Here is a 24407-nt window from a genome sequence, read left to right on the forward strand (position 1 = left end):
CTCGCACCGCCCCGGTGTTTCCGTTCGGCCTATCAGGACACCGGTTGCCCCGTTGTAAACTCGAACCGGCGTTGTACGTACAACTGCGCAATGCGCCACCGGGAGGATCATAATTTTATCGGAGAATTATTTATTAAACCTGCGTTTTTCCGGAGAAAGCTGGTAAACACACATACCAATCAAGCAGCAAAATTATGGAAATTGGCATACAAAAAATGGCAGACATAGCGATGGTGACCTCTTATCGCGTAATAAAATCGAATACGAGTACAAAACGTATAATTTTGTAATTCTGTAATTTTAACAAAAATTAGTCGGCTGGTAATTAAATCACAAGTACTAGTAATAATATCCGCAAAAATTGTAAATCCGTGTAAATATGCATTGCCCGCCAGTAACCATATACCGCGCGGTGGGAGACCGAAATTGAGACTAGATGTTGCAGTAAACGAGTCGTATACGAAACATCGAGCGCTCGCGCTTCCCCGACCTGGTTCACCCAAGTTTAATATTATGACAACAACGTCCCGCATAACCGGCACAGTCGGTCCAAAAACACGCCTCGCTGTCTGTTACCAGTTACAGTACGCGTTAGTCACCGGCTGTTGGCATTCTTGGTTTTCTTATCAGTTGGAGCAAGAGTCAAAAAACGTGCCGGCTTATCTGTGTACGTAAACCTGTGGTGTTGAGCGTTGACTTATGATCGAACATGCCGGTCTGGATTATCTTTTCGTCGAGCTGGAGTTTGTACTTGATGTTGAGTAACTACAGAGTACGAGCAGCATTTGCTGACCTTTTCACCTGTACTTACATAAATTCACAAACTCATATCCTCACGCCGATGCGCTCCACATCATCACAGCGGATTATTTCGAGCCGGCTTCACCATGCTGCAGTGCGAGCATAAATGCAGGGTGATACTGGAGCCGTTGATGTACAGACAAATCCCGCCGATCTCCTTGGCCTGCTCCTTCTTGGCCGTCTTCTCGTCCTGGGCGCTGCCGCTGATCTGCCGCAGGATACTGCGCCCGTCCAGACGCAGGCCCTGCTCGGCGCGGCCGTCCTTGTTGAAGAAGGGGGCGTTCTGCAGGTACTGCAGCAAATCCACCACGGACTGCTGCGACTTGACCAGACTGCGCAGGTAGGCCGCGTCCTCCCGCAGGCGGTCCAGTTGGGCGCGCGCCTCCCGCATGTCGCGCTCCATCGTCTCCGCTTCCGCTTTCAGGTCCATGCACTCGGTGATGAGAGTCTCTTCGCGCTGCTTCTTCTTCCGACGGAGCTCGCGGGCGGCCACCGCCGATGTGGACACGGATCTGCAATGCAGAAAAAAATTACGATTAATTTACTGTGCATTTATGCATATTCCGCTTGCACATGCAACAGCAAATGGCATTACCATCGTAACATGCAGCCACAACTCTACAGTTTCCCTCTTAAAATGCGTGCGTGTTCATGTGGCTGTTGCTGTAACGGTCCCGAAAACGAAGTATTTACAAAACAACTTCCGAAATTGTGATTACGATCTTTTCAGCCATGAAAAAACCGCGGTAAATTATTGGACAATAAGTGAAAACGCGGAACTGATTGGGAAGTTTTCTACACATGCAGCTTCGTTGAATTACTCGAAAATTAACACGTTTTCTCCAGGTTTTGGAAGCTTAAGCAGCAGATATAAGAAAAACCCCGGCAAATTATTACGCAATTAGCATAAAAATTATTCACCAAAATTACTCACTATATTAAAAATTATTTACTAAATTGCTCACTAAAAGTTAGGAAATCTTGAAAAATTTTGCACAAAAGTTTCGAATATTTTCAAGACAGTAAGCAGCATTTAAGGACTTACACGTCGCGGCGCTGTCGCTTGGCATCTTCGAGATCGGCAAACGGCACGGTAGGAATCTTCGGCAAGGACGGCAATCCGGCATCCTCTCCACATCGCGTCGCGTCATCTTCCGTCGTACAATATCCGTCGGCCCGACTCGGCACCCGGTTATCCGCGGCATGATCACTCTCATCCGTCCCCGACCGACTAGCCGGTCGGGGTCAAAGAAAAGCCGGTCGGACAGCGTGGAAAATTATTATTGTGGCTTTCTTTGCTATTAATGCACCAATTCAAGTAGGTGCACTTTATATTAGTAATTTGCTCGTGTTAAATGTTAATTCGAGCGAATCTTTCAGTTGAATTGCTGACGTTTATGCAGGAGTTGCCCGCGAGTTGCTTTAAGTGTCGCAACACACATTTTTGAACCTTGATTTTATAATTTCTTTATATTTTCTGTTCACTTAATTAAAAAGAATATCTTCGTAAATCTGTTAGCAGCACCGACTGATTTAAGATTTGCCTCGCAGCGTGAAGGAGGCAGGAATTAAATGCATATACAATAAGGACGCCGACGTGTAGAATTGATTTTCATATTTTTATATAACAAGCTCCAGATAATATCGTACTGCTTCGTTTTATTAGTCGTACATCAGCGCATCAGTGCGCGGTACAAATCGGCTTCGTAGTGAAGCTACCAACGGGACGTTACAAACCGTTAATGCAGAAAACGTGGGTGTGTCGTCAAAATCGTCAAGCATTCTCGAAGCAACGCAAGGAGGTGAAGCCGACCAGGAAACAATAACAATGGAAAAGATATGCCGGTAATCGTACAAAAAAACAACACAAAAAAAAACAGTGTAAATGTCAACAAATACAGTTTCGAAAAGTAACTGCAAAAAAGACAGCTCATCTGGCGCAAAAAAGACAGGGCAATCGTGGTAAGAAAGTAAAAAAATAAAGAGTAAAACAATTACCACACGCCAATTCAAAAATGCCCTTTGTCCGCCATGCCGGTCTACTTCAGTTAACGCCGTGGAGCTGCTTGTAGTACTGCATATCGTTGTATGCCATGCCGAGGTGACCCAAGGAGGCCAGCGTGAAGTCGAATCGGCGGGCTTGCACGGCGGCCATGTTCTGCAGCAACTTCAGAATCTGGTTGTTCTGAGCAATCACCTGGTTGTTCTGGACGATGACCTGGCCCATCTGGGCCTCCACCTGGCCCATGCGGGTCTCCAGGGCCCCCATCCGGTTCTCCACCAGGCCCATCCGGTTCCCGAAGACGCCCATGCGGGTCTCGAACGCCGCCAGCGCCTCTCCCAACGCCTGGAAGTGCTGCTCGTTGCCCTTCAGGGTGCCGACTGCCTCCTCCAGCACCTTCTCAATGGCCTCCATGCGTTCAGACGCCCACTTGTAGTGCTCCGTGTTGCGCTCCTTGGCCTCCGCGAACTCCTTGTAGAAACAGTAACGGGTGATGCCCGCCTCCTGGTGCAGGACCTCCAGCTGAGCCCGTTGCTGCTTCAGCGCCCAGCGAACGCGATCCATTTCCGCCGCGGCCTCCTCCGGCTGCATCCCGTTCAGCGCCGTGAGCTTTCCTCGAGAGCCGTCCAGGGCCTTGGTGGCCTTCGGCAGCTCGACTTCCAGCTGGAAGAAGTGCTGGATCAGCGTCGGCTCGTCCACCACCTGGCAAATTGAGCGAATTCTGGTTAACTCTGCGTATTTAACCCCATTTGAAAAGTAAAGGCAACGTGACACCGGCGCCTTACCATTTCTTCTGTTTCCGGCTGCACTGCCTCCGTCTGACAGGCGTTGTCAATGCGACCGGCCATCTTTGATCCTCACCTAAGCGTATAAACAAGCGGTAGCGTCATTGAAGATCTTTCTCTACGTACAAAAACAGATACCTAACTAAGCAAAACGTATGGGTATGTTTCTTGCGTTATGCATTGCCGCAAGATGATAACAAAATTACGAAGTGCAGAAGCCATAAGTCGGAAGCCATCAGTTATCACACCACTATACCACAGGTCCACAGCATATTATAGCCACGAAATAATCTCAGAGATGGAAGAAAAAAGAAACTGAAACTTCCTCGCTTGTCGTAATATGTGCTCGTTACATCGTTTAAATGACGGTTTTTGAATTACATGTACAAGTGAAAATGTTTGAATTACATGTACAGCTGGTCTCGTATTTGAAATTTAAGAACGTTGACTCCAGTGAATAAACTGGCCGCTTTCACATTAATAAATTGGTCCCTTTTCATTACACCGATCACTGCATCTCCAGACTTACAATACGAATATACAAAGTACCATAGTATTAAACCAGTGATCACGCTGCTTACAACGCCCTCAAATTTTGATTACCAACAAAATACGACTGCCATCAAATACGCTCATATCAAAGAAGCAAATTAAACAAATTTCGATGGATAAAAAAATTTAAAAACTAGCGGCTCATAAAACAGATATTATCGCTAAAACTCTGTTGACCATGGGTACAGTACCGACAGTATGATGCGCTTCACACTCACACTTGATTTCGATCGATCAGAGGAAGGAGCCAATTCAGACCACGTAAGAGCCGATTAAACCTACAAAAACGGACAGCTGCTTGATCTAAAACAGCGAATAAAGGCATCTAGGTACATGTATTTTGCAATCATTTCCGAATGGCTGAACTATCGCCTACTCGCCTATCGTAGATTCTAAATCAATGGTACAGCAACGGCGTAAGTTCGTTCTCAAGATTGACGCGCACTGTGAACACTATAGTGCTGCATCCCTGCGTCAATATCTGACTACTGATTTTATTGTATCATTTCAGCTGTTAACGGGGAAAAACTCAGAAAACGTTAAATCAAAAGCAAAGTCTAAACATTACGCGCTTCCCTTGGGCTCACCCTGCCATCGCTACAGTACAGTACTGGCTAAATTGATGAAGTGATGGCAAAATCAAGTATTATTGCGGACTGAAAACCTTTAATTATCGTAGTGTAGTTAGAAGGTGAAGGGAATCCGCTTGCACGATGACGTCAGAACAGCACGCGCTCCAAGTATCCTGAGGACCTTGAGGAGCCAACGGCGGACCACTGCAAAACGCAAGAAAATGATTAGCTGACAATTAATTTTGGTATTGAAGCAACTTGTACCTTATTCGAACTTATTCCGCGCTTGTAAAAAATTTTTCCCGATATTCGACGCGCGTGATTAGTTGTTAAAAATTAGCGATGCAAGGTGAGACGTTAACGAGAACCCAAAGTGAACGAGCGCGACTGAAATGCGAGGTCGGAATAAAATTAGGAGGACACATTAGCTTCCCTGTACTTTCTCAAATTACGCGGATGTCTTAGAACAGAGTTAGCGCTAATCCTAACAGAATTAGCAGCCAGTACAGGTTTTCAGGCACATGCGCTTAACTGTCCCGCGCAAATTTTACGGGAAAATCAACTGAACGATAACGCGAACGATTCCTATCAGAATCGACGAACTGCGATGTAGTTTCTCAAAGAAAGACAGTTTTATTTTTTATACGTTAATAAACATTTGCACAAAAAAGCGTAAACGATCCAGAATACCAGACCAGTATCACAAAATTTCAGCCAAATAAAACATCGTCTGCCGATATACTATTCTATAGGGAAAACTAGACAAAGTCTGAAAATTTCCTTTTTAATTAATTTCTAATTGACCATCTGTCTCGACAGGATCAGCATCCACTTACCGATGGAATAAAAATACCGGGAATCCGAAATTGCAAACGAGAACGACGGTTCCTCGGCGGTTCTCCGACAACCTGCAAGAAAAACCAATTGTGATGCGGGATTTTCACGGTCACGCTTAGATTACGCAATACAGTATCAAGCTGCTTCACTGTTTCATCCTTTACCTTTTACCAATGTCTGAAGTTTAACTTCAAGCGTAGTTTTCGAAATAGCTAATTAAATAACGACAAAGACAAATTATCGGAAAAGTAAAATGTGGCATAAAATGTGCGGGGAATTCAGCAAGTCGACAACTACACGAATGACGTTATCGTAGCGATTTTCGCCGTCGACCGGTCGCGTCTTCCACCAGCGCATTGAAAGTCAACGTTGCACCGACGGGCGCATTCCTGCGCCGGAATTAACAATGCCCAACGTACGATGGTGTACGACCTCGCACCGCCCCGGTGCTTCCGTCCCACCTATCAGGTCATCCGATGCCCCGTTTTAAACTGGAACCGGTGTTGTACGTACAACTACCCAATGTGCCACCGGACTAATTGTTTACCGGGGAATTATTTTTTAAAATTTCACTTCTCCGGGGAAAGTAAAGGCATAATTAAGCAGCAAAATTAAGAAATTCGACGTACATAATTAGGAAAACATAACGCTTGTGACCTTTATCGCGTGTGGAAAACGACCACAAAATGTATAATTCTGTAAACAATTTAAATAAAATTAGTGGGCTGATAAATAAATTAATTACCTATTGTGTACCCGATATTAGCCAATAGCTTTGTACAAAATTTAACGATTTTGCAGTATTAGTCGGTTTGGATGTACGGTATCTGATTTTTTATTAGTAAATTTAATATTTATTAGTAAATTAAAAAATCGCCAGCGCCTTGTATGCCATTACGAGATTAATTTTACTTTTAATTGCCTTGGAAGGAGCGCTCGAATGTCTGGCAGGTTGTCTGGCGCAATAACGTTGCACTGTAAAATCAGCCAGCGTCGTCTTCGCGCGCGCCGTGACCCAGTTGTTTGGCGTGACGCCAGGAAGAATTCTTCGCTTTTCGAGTTTCGAATGCGGTGCCTGGCCAGATCGCTGCTTGCCATTTCCTTGAAAATGTCGCATTTTTGGATGCCTATGCTAATGCAGGCAGGTCGTTTGTGCATGTAAAAAATAAGAAAACAAGAATAAAAATAAGAAAATGGAAAGAAAACCTAAGAAAAAATAAGAAAAGTGTGCAATTAAAACTGTAACCGCATACAGCCTTAAAAGTCTCCATGTGGAGTTTGGCTACTGTTGGTTCGATAATAATAATAATAATAAATAATAATACAGCATGCTGTACGCTTTACATATGTATAAAGTGATTATTAATACGAGCACTACCACCTTCTTAAATTAAAGTAAAATGTAATAATTTATAAATATCTAACGATTTTATAGCAAGCTATTTTGGAAAACGTACTTAACCGAAATTCGTAAACGTGCTGATTAGTTGACAGTCTAGGAAAAAGTGCCGGACAAAGTTCACAGTAAACACAGAGAAACGTAATTGTACCGTATTTTTGGAGATAATTATTACCATTAAAGTAGAAAGTTTGCAATTAATAAAGCTACATGTACAGCAAGCAATTCCAATAATATGCAAGTATGTATGTACAATATACAGTAAGTTCATCATTAATTGTGGAAACCCACAGCTGCATTGCACACTCCTGCATATACCTCGTATATGCGCGTGCTGTACATCGTGTAATTAATAGCATGATAGGTATTAGGTACAATCTGCGTAATTTTTGAATGGTATTTTGCTTGGAAAAAACCTTATAAATTGAAAAAATTTTAATACATAGATATGAATCTGTTACCATATTAATGATCATATTAATAATCACTGTCTAATGTTTATGTTATTTTTAATTTGTCAGACATTCCAATATTTTAATTGAATATATTGAAATCCGTTGTGTTTGTCAATTATTAAGCACCAAAATTCGTTTAGCAAACATTTATTAATAAAAATAATACTATTGTTGATAAAAATATTTAATGCATTTTGCGACAAATGGATAATTAACGCCCGCATCGAGAATAATTATGAGTAGAGCCCGTCTGTAGACTGTAGAGGTATTTACTTACGAACATTATTATGTGGATCGGCATATAATGTAATATACTGCAAATCCCGGGCCGGACTCCCAGCCCAGCGTCCATCCACAGGTAATAGGTACCCATTCCTCTGGTTACAGTCTTTCCGTAACCACAATAACGTATGCTCGGTGGGGACCAAGTGTGTGGCGATGAACTGATGGGAAAACCGGGACAGAATGGCGGAGGTTCCATGTATTTTGATAACAGACACGGCGCTTCCACGGAAACAGATAACGTAGCATTTTTATTTGATACTGTGATCAACAATATCATAGTGCGTGCAACAAATGATCAACAATATCAAGAATCCGTATTAACTACAAGCATCGCACATATGTACCATGCATTTGGAATCATCAGAAAACGAGGATAATTTCTGCAGTAAGTACGTTAGCGATCTGCGTACAGCAGTACATAAATACTCGTATACAAAAATACTGTAACAGTGGCCTATCTGGCTACTGTTCTAGTGGGGTGGCGATCAGCCTTTACCACGATTAAACGGCTGTTGGTGTGAAAGGTGGCACGGCCGGCAACGATGCTGGCCGAGGACGCTCTTACAGATGTAACGCAATTACACAGGTGGCTCCGATTGGGATGACACAGGTTCATCCCAAGCGGTCAAACACAACAACGTAACTCAAGGCATGTTTAATGACAAGGCGTTCAAGAAACGGAGCAAGGTTGTTAGCAAGGGTTCCAGCAAGAGGAACAATCAAGTAGATGCAAGCTGTAGCAAGCTGAGCACAAGACTGAATTCTAGAAATTCATGAGAAAGGAAACTAGCCGGTAACGGGGACACAAATTCATAACGCGATGGAATGAATCATGACTGGGCGGTCTTATCGTTCGTACAAATACTATCGCTACATCCTCACGGTAGCGATGAGATATGTCTCATCAAGACAACAAAACGAAAAGACGTAGGAAAACAGGAAAACAAAGCGTTAGGAATTAGTAAACAATAGAACACAATGGTCCGGGATGATCCTTAACGTACGGCGTGGTGGTCCCTCGTTGAACTACCACGAGTCCATCCGGCGATCGGAACGATCCTACAGTCAGGTTCCGCTGAGAATGTCCGGGATTGGGAAGGGGTCCCTCACGGTCCGGAAATTTTCCGCGTTCTTCCGGCGGCGTGGGAGGGTTTGGGTGTATCGGCAAAATTTAATGTAGCTGTGGGTATGTTTAGCCTGTGCGGGTTGCTAAACATCATCTGATAGAATGGAGAATTGCTAATATACTCCAGTGTAGAATTAAGACCATCGACTGTAAGTTCGCGTTTAGCCGGTCTGGGCGATAATGTACTCGGAATCTCTGGATCTGTGTGACGTACAGCCACTGAAGCAAGCGTCTGTGAGGATTGTGCGGTTGTTTCATTGTCCTGTCTGCACTGTGTGGGGGCACATAATGTACTCGTACTGTCCGCATTAATATGCGATAATTTTTCCAATAACTGCATTCTGGCTTTTGTTTGCGGTGTAATATTCGTTTCGGAATCAATCGAGCAATTTGGCACAGTTGAAGTCGTAACATCGTTGACACAGTTGTTAATGTAAGGCGTATGAGGCTGAAACAATTTAGCTGTACCCAGATTTTGGCGTTGTTCCGTTAATATTCGTGAACATCGTGCTGCGGAAGCATTCACACGATCAGCGTAAAATGTACTTTCAGTGATAGTGTAAAATACGAGAGGATATACTCATGTCCATAAGGACCTCCTTTTTATACTCGTTCAACCTTTTTCCTTGTTGACTGTTCCAGAAGGAATTTCCCTTCCGCCATACCATCTGTTCTACAAACCCATCGTATTGTTTTTTGAACGTTGGCCTTAATATCGTCAGGGCAAATACGCGTTATAGTATGCTTGTCATCGCAGCTAAAATTCTTACATTCGCCATACGAATGGAAAAAATCATAACATTTCGGGCAAAATAATTTTCCGTTATTCAATCTGTAACTGTCGAAATCTATGTATTTCGGATGTACCTTTTTATTTACGTCGAAAGTTTTGCGATTGTAATATTTCGTGTGGTCACACTTACGCAAATTACAGCGATATCGCAAAGAATAAGGTTCAGTGCTGCGCGCACTATCGGGCGTGTAACTGCGGTACGGCTCACGGTAATATGTCCGATCGCTCTCGGACGAGTGATTGCGAATTTCCCGGTAATGTGAACTCTCCTTTTCATTACTGTAAGTACTTTCACGCGAGTAGGGACGGTGTTGTGAACGATACCGTTCTGTACGTGCACGGTCACGGTCTGCACTGGGCGACCGGTGCTCTCTGTAATGTTCACTGCGTAAGTCATTGCGGCGCGGGCTGGATGACTGGCGGTTATCTGAATCGCTGGAATCACAGTAATATTTGTGGCGATGGTTGCGATAATGTTGTGCATTGTCGGAGGTTGAATTGGGACTGAATGCGCGTCCAGTTTGGTGCGTACGCTCAGTGGCCGCACCTCTTCGCTGTGTATTCCCAAGCATCATGTTCTGTTCTGCAGCTCTCTTTAACTGGGCGTTAGTATCTGTAATTTTGCAGGCCGGTTGGGGAAGGAATACAGGCTGGACAGCAGACGTTGTTCTTGGGCTGTATATGATTAATTTCGGCAGGGAAGACGCGCTGGCAAGCTTATCTTTACAGTGTTATAATATAGACGGCTATGTTAATAAATCTGCTGAGATTCCACTGAACTGTTGGACCGAGACCAGTAATGTTTTCTCTGAGCTCAGGCAGTCTCTTGTGTACTGCAGGGTGCAGACCAGGAAGTTTTGGCGCGAACCAGACCACGGCGGCACAGCGGCGCCGGGTGACAACGGTAATATAACGGTTAGCCAAAGCGGCGAACGGCGAACAAATAATGCAGCAAAAATTATTTTTCTATATTCGCAGTTTTAAGATTTTCTGATAAAATGGCATCGTAACAGGAACAGTGATATTAACTAATTTAGCGTTCGGAAAATTAATATAAAACTTTGATGTTATTAATGTATCAAGACCGAAAAAAACAAATCTCACTGCATCAACGGACACAGTAAACACTCACGAAACGGCGATCCGTTCCGGGACTTCCGCTGGTTGGTGTGGGAAGTGGTGATATTATGGAAATTGCTGGTATATGCAGGCGTCCAGGTGGAATGGTTCTTTACAGGAGCGCCATGTAACAGTGGCCTATCTGGCTACTGTTCTAGTGGGGTGGCGATCAGCCTTTACCACGATTAAACGGCTGTTGGTGTGAAAGGTGGCACGGCCGGCAACGATGCTGGCCGAGGACGCTCTTACAGATGTAACGCAATTACACAGGTGGCTCCGACTGGGATGACACAGGTTCATCCCAAGCGGTCAAACACAACAACGTAACTCAAGGCATGTTTAATGACAAGGCGTTCAAGAAACGGAGCAAGGTTGTTAGCAAGGGTTTCAGCAAGAGGAACAATCAAGTAGATGCAAGCTGTAGCAAGCTGAGCACAAGACTGAATTCTAGAAATTCATGAGAAAGGAAACTAGCCGGTAACGGGGACACAAATTCATAACGCGATGGAATGAATCATAACTGGGCGGTCTTATCGTTCGTACAAATACTATCGCTACAATACTATATAAGCATACTACTATATTGTCTCTAAAATCCCGGTGTGCCAGCAATACGAACAGTTAAGTCCATAAAATCCTGTAATTCGGTTTGGCCGATGTATCAGGAAGATGAAAACCAACAACTCTTGCAGCGCGTCTGATACTTAAATAAATGATGATTGTGGTTATCATTAACCACCACTAGTTATAAAATTAATGTACGTAACTTGCAAGTTGTCCGCCATGTACCGCGCGGTGAAAGTCAGAAACTGAGACTTTTGTGGACTACACGTTGAAGTAAACGAGTCATATTCTACACGTGGAACGCTAGCGCTTCCTCGGCCTGGTTCCAACGTTATGACTACAACATCCCACTCTACCGGCACAGTCGATCCTAAAAACACGCCTCGGTGTCTCTCACTCGTTTGTCATCGGCTGTTGGCATTCTTGGTTTCCTTATTCTTGGTTCTTGGTTTCCTTATTCTTGGTTTCCTTAGCGAAACTGGACATGTGGCGAAATTCTGTAAAATGCCGAATCAACGCACGGTTGTAAGAGAACCCGAAATAGCCGGTTCAAAAAACTTGCAGGAATAAAAAGCGGTAATATGCGTATGCGTATTATGAATGTTAATCCGAAAAATTTTCAAAATATAAAAATTAGATGTTGCAATATTAACAGTATTTTTTCAAAAAAAGAAGAAGTTAGGCAGTTTTGTTCTGAATCTGATGTTAGTGCGTTCACGGAAACGTGGGACCAAGAAATTTATTCCGACAGTTTTTTTGCCGACCTTCGCAAATTTAACGTTTTTCGCCGATGGCGTAAATCGTCGGACAGCCACGGTGGAGTCGCTTTAATTTTATCGAAAAAATTAAAAGGTTTTAGGCGCACAGATCTCGATAGAGATGATCTCGAGATTTTGTTCGTGGAATCGCCTGTTTTGGACTGCTTATTCGGTGTTATCTACATAAGACCATCAAAAAAAGCCTTGCTAATACCTCTACTTGTTGAACATTTACAAGAAAATCTGTCTGTCGAATTACGTAACAAGCTTATTTTGATGGGTGATTTTAATCTACCGGATATCTGTTGGACTAGTATGAAAGCCCTACCACTGCTTCGCAATTGTTGCTTGATTCTTTAAAAGAATTTAACTTTCGCCAGTTAATACATTTCCCCACTAGAGAAAACAACATCCTTGATCTTTGTTTAATTTCTACGAACCGTTTTGTCACTGACGTTGAATGTGTGTCACCTCCATCCGCGTCAAATGACCATTATGCCTTTCAGTTCCGTCTTTATTGTAAACGTCGCAAAGCAGAATTTCAGTCGAGCGGTAAGCACTGGAATATTCTTCCTGATAAAATCGAACCTTTTCGAAATTCATTAATGGCGACAGACTGGCAATTTATTTTAACAAGTAGTGACCCATCCGTTATGGCGATGCAGTTTGAAAATGAGATTTTAAACGTAGCCCAACATTTTTTTGCCTACGGCGAACGTACAGCAAAAAAATTGAAAAAGTATCCCTTAAGTATTCGCAAAGCGATAAATCGTAGAAATAGACTTTTCCGCAAAATGCTGCAAGAAAACAGTATAGCGAATAAAGACAGCTTGAAAGAATCGTGGAAGGCCGAATCTCGGAAAGTCGACGCTGTTCTCAAAGCGCATCGCAGAAACGCGATTTTAGACGTCGCAACAGCAACCCGAAATAATCCGAAAAAGTTTTGGCAGTTTATCAAACAAAGTGTTGATAAGAAGACACTGCCGCCCATCAAAACGCAAGAAGGTACCACCCTTTTTCTGATCACGACAAGGCAAATAGATTTAACGAAACTTTTCTCGAGTCTCAAAACAGCTGCCCTTCCCATTGCGTAGTTGTGTCTCCCAAACCTGAAGACAGGGAAATTGCGTTTAAAATAAGCGATAGCGACGTTCAAACCGCTCTAAACGAAATGAAATTTTCTGCTTCGTCCGGTCAGTTCAAAGTCTCAAATTCTCTGTTAAAAGCTTGCGGAATCTCAATTGTTGCACCGCTTGTAACTTTATTTAATATTTGCGTCAAATTCAGTACATTCCCGTCGCACTGGAAGACGTCATACGTGACTCCTCTTCCAAAAACGTCTGTAGATCAAACATTAATTACCAATTACCGCCCTATTGCAATTCTGCATCCAGTTTCGAAAATCTTTGAAAAGTGCATTGCCAACTATTTACGATGTTTTTTGGAAAGCAATTGCTTGTTAAGTGACAGCCAGTTCGGATTCCGTGCTAAGCGTAACACGGAACTGCAGTGTTTGGTTTTCTCGAAATTTGTTAAAGACTTTATTGAAAACGGAGTTGAAGTTGATGCGGTGATGTTAGACTGCTCCAAAGCCTTTGATCGTGTAGACCACCAGTCCTTGTTGACAACACTGGGCTTGCTTGGTGTTGACCCCGACGTTATTAGTTTGCTGGATGACTACTTAACTGGTAGAGAACAGATTGTGGTCGTGAATGGCGTATTTTCAAAAAGCGGGGTTACAACCAGCGGAGTACCACAAGGTTCAGTATTAGGTCCAATATTGTTTATCTGCGAAATTAATGGGATAGTGTTTGTTCTGCTAAATGGTAGCAGGATTTTTATTTTCGCAGACGATGTGTTCTTATGCAGGCCAATAAGAACGAGCGACGACTGCACGAAATTTCAAGAAGATATCGATGCCGTATTTAAATCAGCGGTTGAAAAACGATTGACCTTTAACCCGAAAAAATCAGTGCACATGCGCTTTTCCAATAAACGAAGTTTAAGTGACGTAAATAAATATTTTTTGAACAACGTCGAGATTGAAAGTCGCCCTGTCGTTAAATATTTGGGGTTAGTGGTCGATCGAAAACTGCGGTGGGGTGAGCATACGAGTAATTTGTGTATCAAGATTAGAAACGTATAGGCTACATCTTATCGCTGTTTAACCATTATGACTCCGCGGCACTTATTTGTTTGTATAAAGCGTTAATTTTTCCACTTTTGATTATTGCAGTCCGTGGTAAAACCATTTCTCAAAACCCATAGAGACGATTTAGATAAATGTGCTTTAAAGTTCCTGAAAAGATTGCGAATGGGCAATGCGCGTACAGATTACAGTGGCAGGCTTCGCGAGATAAATTGGGATTGTGTTGAACTGCGTCGCATTAAAACGTCTTTGTGTGTTGCATATAAACTCGTATTCGGCATGATACCTTTTGGCAGCCATTTTTTTATTTGTTATGAGTCAGTTACTGCCGTCGATACTGTTGCAGGTAACACTCGGAATGCCGATCGGATGTCGCGCCACCCATTCCCGATTCAAGCTGCCAGAACAAGTTTTTGTGGAACGGAAGTGCCAGCCAGCGAAAATTCTTTCTCATGGAGGACTGCTAAACTTTGGAACGACCTCAATTTAGATCCGTCATCGTACTGCTCACTGCAATCATTCCAAAGAGCATTGGAAGACGTCTCTTGGAAGGAGATCGCATCTGCTAACGACCATCTGCCGTCGAATAACCTTGACTTTTGTTAAATCGATGAAATTGATGAAATGTTTTACTGTTTTCTTATATAAGTTTTATTTGTTTTTTTTTGTAATAGATTATGTTGACCTGTCTATAGATCTCGATAAGGAGTGATTCCTTGTATCTGTAGACACTAAGCGATTAAAACCTAAAACCTAAAAACCTATCAGTAAGCAACAACAGTAAACAAAAGTGCCGGTTTAGAGAAGATTGGCATCGCAGTTGCGTGCATATCAGGCTAAATGTGCGCGCGCGGAGGAGTTCATCCAGGACTTCTGATCAATCCTCCCAACCTGCTTCATCGGTTGCTGGACTGCGCGCTGCATGCCCAGCATAAGCGATAATTTTAGTATGTACTCAGTACGGGTGATCTTCCGTATTTTCTCCAGGCGCTTCAGTGTAAAGCGGACGTGCGCGCTTCCAAGATGCTGGAAAGTAGTACTGAATTAATTAATCAAACGCTAATTAGTTAGTTCAGTGATTTGCTTTTTTCTAAAATGTGTAACATTTTGTTGTACCGTACGTCCCCTCGCAGTTCCTTTTGCGGCAAGCCAGCTGCAAGATCTGAGATCCGCAAACTCCTTACAGAAGCAAGGACGCGGTCACTCGCGCCACTGCTTCTACAAGGAATTGGCGGATGTCAGCTACGAACCCTCTGGCACAATATCTGCATCTGCGTAAGCTGCTTTTCCCATCTCCCAACCGAGGTGCTCCGTTGCCACTGCGTCCTAATCCGGTTGCAAGCCTGCCAGACACCAAGCAGCTGTCAGCCATGCAGCTGGACAAGAACTCAACGACAGCTTCCGTTTGTATGCCTCCACGTCGCTCGCGCCTTGTGGTAAGAAAATTCACCTGCAGGACATGCTGGATCAACATGTCCACCACATGTTAACTTTAACGAATTTTGATTTATAATAAACATTTTCAACGGTTTCTATACAAGCTGTACATACATGCAGTATCACATCATTGAATAATTTGACAACTATTGTATTAATAGTCGAAACTAGTACTTACTACTGTATATCGCTGCATTTTTGCAGTCGACTGGTCGCGTCTTCCACCAGCGCTTTCCTGCGCCGGAACAAGCCAGACGTACGACGATGTACGACAACGCGCCGTCCCGGTATTTCCGCTCATCCTATCAGGGCATCGATTGCCCGTTTTACACTCGTACAAGTGATGTACAACTACGGAATGCGCAACCATGATGATAATATTACTTTAACCAGGAATTAGCGCTGTTAAACTTGCGTTTTCCCGGGCCGGGGAAGGTCGAAAACGCACAAGGAATTCAACAGCAAAATTGAAGGTAATGCAAAATATGAAATCATATATATATCTTATAACCTCCATCGTTAAAATGATTACAAAAGTATGCGCATCTGACATGATTGTTTTATGATAACAATTATTATGCTCTTTTGATTGAGCATTAACTGCAGCAATTTGTGTAAGTAAAGTAAGTAAACCCTGGAGGTGAGTGTCGATCGACTTCTAAGCGAACATGCCGGTCTGGATGGTCTTCTCGTCGGGCTGGAGTTTGTACTTGATGTTGAGTAACTACGAGCAGTACTTGCTGACCTTTTCACCTGTACTTACATAAATTCACAAACGCGTACCTCACACCAATGCGCTCCACATCATCACAGCGGATTATTTCGAGCCGGCCTCGCTGCTGCAGTGCGAGCATAAATGCAGGGTGATACTAGAGCCGTTGATGTGCAGACAGATACCGCCGATCTCCTTGGCCTGCTCCTTCTTGGCCGTCTTCTCGTCCTGGGCGCTGCCGCTGATCTGCCGCAGGATACTGCGCCCGTCCAGACGCAGGCCCTGCTCGGCGCGGCCGTCCTTGTTGAAGAAGGGGGCGTTCTGCAGGTACTGCAGCAGATCCACCACGGACTGCTGCGACTTGACCAGACTGCGCAGGTAGGCCGCGTCCTCCCGCAGGCGGTCCAGTTGGGCGCGCGCCTCCCGCATGTCGCGCTCCATCGTCTCCGCTCCCGCTTTCAGCTAGGTCCATGCATGATACATTCGGTCAGCGGGTGCTCTTCGCGCTGCTTCTTCCTCAGACGGAGTTTGCGAGCGGCCACTGCCGGTGTGGACATGGATCTGCAATGCAGAAGAAAAATCAGAATTAATTTAACTGGGTATTTGCGTATAAGCTTTATGAAGTCGGCTTGCACACATTGCTGTAGATTAAGCGATATCGCTATGCACAGTCACTGTTCTACGGAATCTCTCTCTACACCCTACAGCGTATTCATCTCGCTATAACTGAAAAATTTACTGCTGCTAAAAATAGTAAATACTTGTTGACAGAACACTGCTCGCAATTACAGTTGCAATAACCAGATTATTAAAAGCATTCAATGAAAGTAATAGAAAACTTTCCCGAATTTCCCAAAATCAGAATTAGACTGGGGAATTTCCTACAAGGTTTCGTCGAATGTCGAATTACTGAAAAATCAAGAAAAATTTAAGAAAACGTTGTTGTTGTTTAGGAAAACTGTAGGAGTAAATATGGATAAATCACACCAAATTGTTACACAATAAGTGTAAAAAAAATTAAAAAAGCTAAAAGTTATTCCATAAAGGTTAAAAATCAAGAAAACTACAAAATAATGTTTTCAATATTTTCGAGACAGTAATGGTGGACTTGCACGTCACGGCGCTGTCGCTTGGCATTCTCGGCAAACGGCACGGTAGGAATCTTCGGCAAGGGCGGCAATGCGGCATCACCGCAGGCGCAGGCATCCCCTCCACATCGCGTCGCGTCATCTTCCGCCGTCCATCCGTCGACACCCGGCCATCCGCGGCATGATCACTCCCATCCGTCCCCGACAGCCCCATAGAGTAATCTTTGATTGTGCATAGAGTAGTCGGGTAGCGTGGCAAATCATTATTGTGGCTTTCTTTGCTATTAATACACAACTTCAAGAAAGTACCTTTTATTTTAGTAATTTTCTCGTGTTAAAGCGAACGAATCAGCTTTCAGTGAATTGCTGGCGCTTGTGCAGGCGATACCCGCGAGTTGATACTAAACAGTGTCGCATCACCATTTTCGGATCTTGATTTTACAATTATTAACATGTTTTCAAAAACTGATTGTTGTCAGATTTTTTAATGGCTCGGGAAATCACAATACAAATTTTTAGTCGATTTATTGACTCATCCGTAATGTGTAAAATGGACAGGGTAAGTTAATTAGACTCGTTTCAATTAATTTACAGAATATTGCTCGCAGATCTGCTAGCAGGACTGACTGTTTTAGGATCTGCCTTGCAGCGTGAAGAAAGCAGGAAATAAATGAATGTGAAATAAATTCACTGACGTGTAAAATGAATTTTTTATATTTTTATATAACAAGAATACCGTACTGCTTCATTTTATTAATTAGTCGTACATCAGCGCATCCGCGCGGTAGCAAAGCTTACCAACGGGAAGTTACTCGCACAAACAACTGAAACAAGTATTGCAGAAAACGTGGGCGTGCCGCATAATTGTCAACGTCCTCGAAGCAGCGCAGGAAGATGAAGCACCAAGCAAACTCAACAAAAAACAACGGAAAGGGATATGGCACTAATTGTTCAAAAAAGCAACGCCCAAACAGTACAAATGCCAACAAATTTAATTTTGAAAAATCATAGCAACAAAAATGGCGCATTTGGCGCAAAAAAACAGGGCAAAGCGGGGTAAAAAAGTAAGAGAATAAAAAGAGTAAAACAATTACCACACGCCAATTGAAAAATGCCCTTTGTCCGCCATGCCGGCCTACTTCAGTTAATGCCGTACTGCTGCTTGTAGTACTGCATGTCGTTGTAGGCCATGCCGAGGTGGCCCAAGGACGCCAGCGTGAACTCGAACCGGTGCGCTTGTTCGGCGGCCATATTCTGCAACAACTGCAGAATTTGGTTGTTCTGGGCAATCACCTGGTTGTTCTGGACGATGACCTGGCCCATCTGGGCCTCCACCTGGCCCATGCGGGTCTCCAGGGCCCCCATCCGGTTCTCCACCAGGCCCATCCGGTTCCCGAAGACGCCCATGCGGGTCTCGAACGCCGCCAGCGCCTCTCCCAACGCCTGGAAGTGCTGCTCGTTGCCCTTCAGGATGCCGACTGCCTCCTCCAGCACCTTCTCAATGGCCTCCATGCGTTCAGACGCCCACTTGTAGTGCTCCGTGTTGCGCTCCTTGGCCTCCGCGAACTCCTTGTAGAAACAGTAGCGGGTGATGCCCGCCTCCTGGTGCAGAACCTCCAGCTGAGCCCGTTGCTGCTTCAGCGCCCAGCGAACGCGATCCATTTCCGCCGCGGCCTCCTCCGGCTGCATCCCGTTCAGCGCCGTGAGCTTTCCTCGAGAGCCGTCCAGGGCCTTGGTGGCCTTCGGCAGCTCGACTTCCAGCTGGAAGAAGTGCTGGATCAGCGTCGGCTCGTCCACCACCTGGCAAATTGAGCGAATTCTGGATAACTCTGTCATCTGTGTATTCAACCCCTTTTGAACCAAGACTGATACGTGACTTTAGCGCATTACCATTTCTTCAACTTCCGGCTGCATTGCCTCCGTCTGACAGGCGTTGTCAATGCGACTGGCCATCTTTGATGCTGACCTAAACGTACAAACAAGCGGTAGCGTCATGGAAGATCTTTTTCTACGTGCACAAGAAGCAACAAGCCAGAAGCCACAGTTGTCACACCACTACATATACGTATACCACCACTGAAGTTGTTAATTACGTATTAATTATTACTGTATCTGCATTACCCGTTGAAATAAAATATATTATTATGTACGTTAGCACGTACTACGTATTGTACAATATTTTGGTAATGATAGTTATAACTATATTTTTCTTTAATAGAAATTTTAAAATGTACGTCAGCAACTGTACTTCGGCGAACAAACAGCTACACACTCACCGTCAGCATTACCGTACAGGTACACGCCGCCGTGCAGTATGTACTATGTTGTGAAAGTCATGCGTACATATAAAGATAAATCACAATACACCAACGTAATCGCTAAACGTATTTTTGTGTAAACACTTTTTTAGACCTGCAGTGTATTTATTACAGCCACGAAGATTTTTAGAGGTAACTGAAACTGCCTCGCTTGTCGTAATATGTGCTCGTTACATCGTTAAAGTGACGCTTAATTAAGGGAACATTTTTGAAATACATGTACAGTTGATATTGTATTTCAGATTTACTAACATTCACTGCAGTGAATAAAGTGGCCACGACCACATTAAGGAAAATGGCCCGGTACATAGCCCCAAAACTGCCACTAACCGCAAAAACAGTCATTGTCGCGCACTCCCGTATGTGTTTTTTTGTTGTTTTCAACCATCGTATAGAAAAATGATGTGTTTATACTGTTGTGAAAACCGTTTGCACGCGCATCACTGCATCTCTAGATTTGCAATACGAGTACTTATACAAAGTGCCGCAGTACGTAATGATCAAGCTGATTAAGGTCTTCGAATTTCGATAACCAACAAAGTACGACTACCATCAAATGCGTAAATATTAAAAACAAATTAAGAAAATTTTGATGGATAAAAAATTAGAAACCAACAACTCATAGAGCAGATCATTATCGCTACAATCCTGTTGGCCATGGGTACAGTACCGACATTATCATGCGCTTTGCACTCACAATTGATTACGCTCGACGTCGCGAGGAAGGAAGGAACCAATCTGGATCACGTACGAGCCAATTAAACCTACAAAGCGGACAGCTCAATCTAAAACAGCGAACAGCGGCATCTACATGTGTTTACAATCATTTCCGAATGGCTGAAGTACTGGTAATCGCCTATCGGAGATTCTAAATCAACGGTATACCAATGGCGTAAGTTCGTTCCCAAGATTGAGGCGCACTACGAACGCTATACTGTTGCATCCCTGAGTCAATATCTGACCATAAACCTTTACTGTATCATTTCAGTTGTGAGCTGGGATAAGCAAGAAAGCATTTAGCCAAAACTAAACAGTAAGTGCTTCCCTTGGGATTGTACCGCCAGCGCCACAGTAGAAAAAACTCGCATAATGGTAAAGCGATGGGAAAATCTGTTATTGTGTACTGATAATCTTTAACTATCGTAGTTGTAGTTACCTGCCTCGATACTGGCGAAACGTGGAGGGAATCCGCTTGGATGATAACGTCAGACAGCACGCGCTCCAAGTAACTTGAGGAACTCGAAGAGCCAACGGCGGACCACTGCAAGTTACAAGGCTGAATGATTAGCTGACAAATACATAGGTATCGCAAAAACTTGCGCCCTTATTTGAAAATTTATCCCGAGCTTGAAAATTATCCCTGATAGTCGAGGCGCATAAGTAGTTGTTAAAAAATTAGCGATTCACGGTGAAACGATAACGAGAACCTAAAGGTGAACAAGCGCGCCTGAAATGCGAGGTCGGAATAAAATTAGGTGGACACATCAGCTTCGCTGTACCTGTTCAAATGACGCGGATGCCTTAGAATAGAGTCAGCGCTAATCCTAACAGAATTAATAGCCAGTACAGGTTTTCAGGTGCATGCGCCTAACTGTCCCGCGCAAATTTTACGGGAAATTCAGTTGAACGATAACGCGAACGCTTCATATCAGAACCGACGAACTGCGATGTAGTTTCTCAGAGAAGAACAATTTTATTTTTTATACTTCATTAAACAATTCCACAAAAAAAGCGTAAACGATCCAGAAAGCCTGATCAGTATCACACAATTTCTGTCAAATAAAACATCGTCTGCCGATGTACTACGTGTAGGGAAAATTAGACAAATTCTGAAAATTTTCTTTTTAATTAATTTCTAATTAACCATCTGCCTCGACTGGATCAGTATCCACTTACCGAAAAGATAAAAATACCGGGAATCCGAAATTGCCAACGGGAACGATGGTTCTTCGGTGGTTTTCCGACAACCTGCAAGAAAATCCGATTGCTATGCTGGATTTACACGGTCACGCTTAGATTAAGCAATTCAAGCTACTTGACTGTTTCATCCTTTACCTGTACCAATGATTTGCACTTCACGGGAAGTTTTTGAAGTAGGTCTAATTAACGCCGAAGAAAAATTATCGCAAAATGTGAAATGCGGTAATAAAAATTGCGAGATTTCAGCAAGTTAACGATTACGCAAATGAAGCTGCTCGTTGCGACTGTTCGCCGTGGACTGTTCGTGGCTTCCAGCAGCGCATTGAAAAGCAACGTTGCACCGACGGGTGCATTCTTGCACCGGTCGGAACAATGCCCAACTTACGATGGTGTACGACCTCGCGCCGCCCCGGTGCTTCCGTGCCACCTATCAGGTCACCCGTTGCCCCGTTTTAAACTCGAACCGGCGTTGTACGTTCAACTGCGCAATGCGCCACCGGGATAATTATTTACCGGAGAATTAATTATTTCGCTGGCTTTTTTCCGGGTAGAGTTGGAAAGTCATAATTAGATTAGCCAGCGGAATTAAGAAAATCGGCAAACAAAATATGGAAAACATACGACTTCTATCCTTTATCGCGCAATGAAAACGATTGCAAAATGCATATTTTTGTAAACAATTTAAATCAATTTTATTCGACCGATAATTAAATTACAAGTACGTACCTATCGCGTACTCGACATTTATTAATTAATTTTTTGTAAATTTGTGTTTTTTCAGTAATTTTTCGTGGGGATATACAGTATTTAATTTTTTATTATTAAATTAGAAAACAATTGCCAGCGCCTGGTATCGCGTTACGAGATTAATTTTACTTTTAATTTGCCGTTGGAAGAAGCGCTCGAATGTCTGGCATTTTGTCTGGCGCAACAGCGTTGCACTGTAAAATCAGCCAGCGTCATCTTCGCGCGCGGCGTGACCCATTTGTTTGGCGTGACGCCAGGAAGAATTCTTCGCTTTCGAGTTTCGAACGGCAGTGCCTGGTCAGATCGCTGCCTGCCATTTCGTTGAAAATGTTGCGTTTTTGGATGCCTATGCTAACGCAAGCAGGGTGTGTGTACAGTTAAAAAATACCAAAACAAGATGTAGAAGAAAATAAAAAAAATAAGAAATCGGAAATAAAACATAAAAAAATAAGAATATGCAACAAAATCTGTAACCTCGTATAGCAGGATTACGCTTTACACATGTACAGCTGATTAGTACGAGCATTACCACCACGGCAAACAAAGTAAGAAGTGAAAATTTGCAAATACTTAACGATTTTTACAGAAAGCTTTTATTGAAGCGTTCTCATTAGCATCTCGGGACACGAGCTTTTGCAGTACTGATAAGGCGGTTTGTTTGTGTTTTTTCTGTGTTTTGGAAGACGTGCTGAACCGACAACGCGTTATTAATTGGCAGATTAGAAAAAAAGTGCCGGACAAAGTTCACAGCAAACACGGAGAGATGTACGTGCACCGTATTTTCGGAGATATTAAAACTGAGGTAAAAATTTTGCAGTTAACAAAGGTACAGCAAGTAATTTTATATTTTATTATGCGAGTATTTATGTATTGATGTATAAGTAAGTACATCAAGAACTGTAGAAAACTACGTCTGCATTGTATACATCTGCATAATTATGCGTGTGTTATACGCGTATATCGTATACATAAGTATATCTGCGTAATTTTAGAAACATACTTTTTTTGGAAAGAAATTTACAAGCTTTTATACGTCCACGCTACGAGGACAAATTACTACTGTACATGCCTCTCTATGTAACCTACTGTACTGTACTGTACATGCCATTCCTCTATTAATGGTCACTGTTAATGCTATACTTCAAAAGTAGTCAGAAAAGATTAAACATAATAAAATGTGTTATCTGGTCAATTGTTAAGTACCGAAATTAGTCAACACATATTTGTTAATACAAATAATTCTACTGTTAATAAATACCTTAATGCATACATGAAGTAATCAGCACACGCATCAACTACCTACGGGCGGCAGTTGCTGCGGTACTTTATTAAGAATTCTTGCCGTTCTTGCATGCAGCATCGGGATAAATCCGTGTAATTACTTTGCACGAATACAATTATAATAATTATGCGATAATAATTATACAAATAAATACGAAGTGCACAACAATTCTAGAACGAGGGTAAAATTGCACAACAACTCTATGGGTCTGCGCGTAATCCGATCAATGCAGCGACACACAATAAATATGAAATTAATGTCACCCGTATATGTGGTCGTACAAGCAACGCGAATATCTCATTATTTAATAAAACAGAGTTTTTTTTAAACGCTAATAGAAAAACTGCTGCTAGAGGAGTTGATGCATATAATGATTATTAAATGCTAATCCATATTTCACTGTCCTGTTCTTGACTAATATTTTGCATTCAATAGGTTACAAAGTTATTAGTCGGTTTTGTATTATATTTTTCGACAAAAATTGATGTTCGACGTTTCATACAGCATTTTACATGGCTATCACGGAGACCGCGAAGACTTTGCATCGAGAATTGTCAGTACTTGCTTACGTACGTATCTGGATCGGTATATACACTGCATACGTCCTGTTCCAGTATATTCCAGGGACTTCCGGCCCAGCGTCCATCCTTAGATAACAAATACCCATTTTTTGGGCACAGTCCATCCGGTACTACAATAACGTGTG

The 24407-nt window shown here is 43.0% G+C and overlaps 3 protein-coding genes across 6 annotated transcripts; all 3 read right to left on the reverse strand.

Annotated features, from left to right (window-relative positions):
- Positions 1–856: 856 nt before the first annotated feature.
- LOC129590772 (CREB/ATF bZIP transcription factor-like) lies at positions 857–2583 on the reverse strand. The gene is made up of 3 exons (XM_055486145.1): positions 2525–2583; positions 1847–2032; positions 857–1313 (listed from the first exon to the last, which is right to left on the reverse strand). Exons 1-3 carry the CDS (start codon positions 2581–2583, stop codon positions 857–859), a joined length of 702 nt encoding a protein of 233 aa, XP_055342120.1.
- LOC129590816 (uncharacterized) lies at positions 2457–6792 on the reverse strand. Of its 4 annotated transcripts, XM_055486219.1 has the most exons (7): positions 5714–5874; positions 5549–5620; positions 4977–5099; positions 4805–4916; positions 4359–4418; positions 3589–3664; positions 2457–3505 (listed from the first exon to the last, which is right to left on the reverse strand). In XM_055486219.1, exons 6-7 carry the CDS (start codon positions 3649–3651, stop codon positions 2846–2848), a joined length of 723 nt encoding a protein of 240 aa, XP_055342194.1. In that variant the 5' UTR covers positions 3652–3664; positions 4359–4418; positions 4805–4916; positions 4977–5099; positions 5549–5620; positions 5714–5874; the 3' UTR covers positions 2457–2845. The 4 variants fall into 4 exon arrangements, with proteins under 4 accessions (XP_055342194.1, XP_055342195.1, XP_055342192.1 ...); XM_055486220.1 differs by lacking the exons at positions 4977–5099; positions 5714–5874 and adding an exon at positions 6462–6792; XM_055486217.1 differs by lacking the exon at positions 4977–5099.
- Positions 6793–18192: 11400 nt separating this feature from the next.
- On the reverse strand, positions 18193–24403 carry LOC129590812 (uncharacterized). Its single transcript, XM_055486205.1, has 6 exons — positions 24275–24403; positions 21649–21720; positions 20913–21013; positions 20450–20516; positions 19325–19400; positions 18193–19234 (listed from the first exon to the last, which is right to left on the reverse strand). The coding sequence occupies exons 5-6, from the start codon at positions 19385–19387 to the stop codon at positions 18575–18577; spliced, it is 723 nt and encodes a 240-aa protein (XP_055342180.1). The 5' UTR covers positions 19388–19400; positions 20450–20516; positions 20913–21013; positions 21649–21720; positions 24275–24403; the 3' UTR covers positions 18193–18574.
- Positions 24404–24407: the final 4 nt, after the last annotated feature.

This window comes from Paramacrobiotus metropolitanus, unplaced genomic scaffold, assembly GCF_019649055.1.
Source record: "Paramacrobiotus metropolitanus isolate TYO unplaced genomic scaffold, Prichtersi_v1.0 Parri_scaffold0000042, whole genome shotgun sequence".
NCBI classification, from domain to species: Eukaryota; Metazoa; Tardigrada; class Eutardigrada; order Parachela; family Macrobiotidae; genus Paramacrobiotus; species Paramacrobiotus metropolitanus.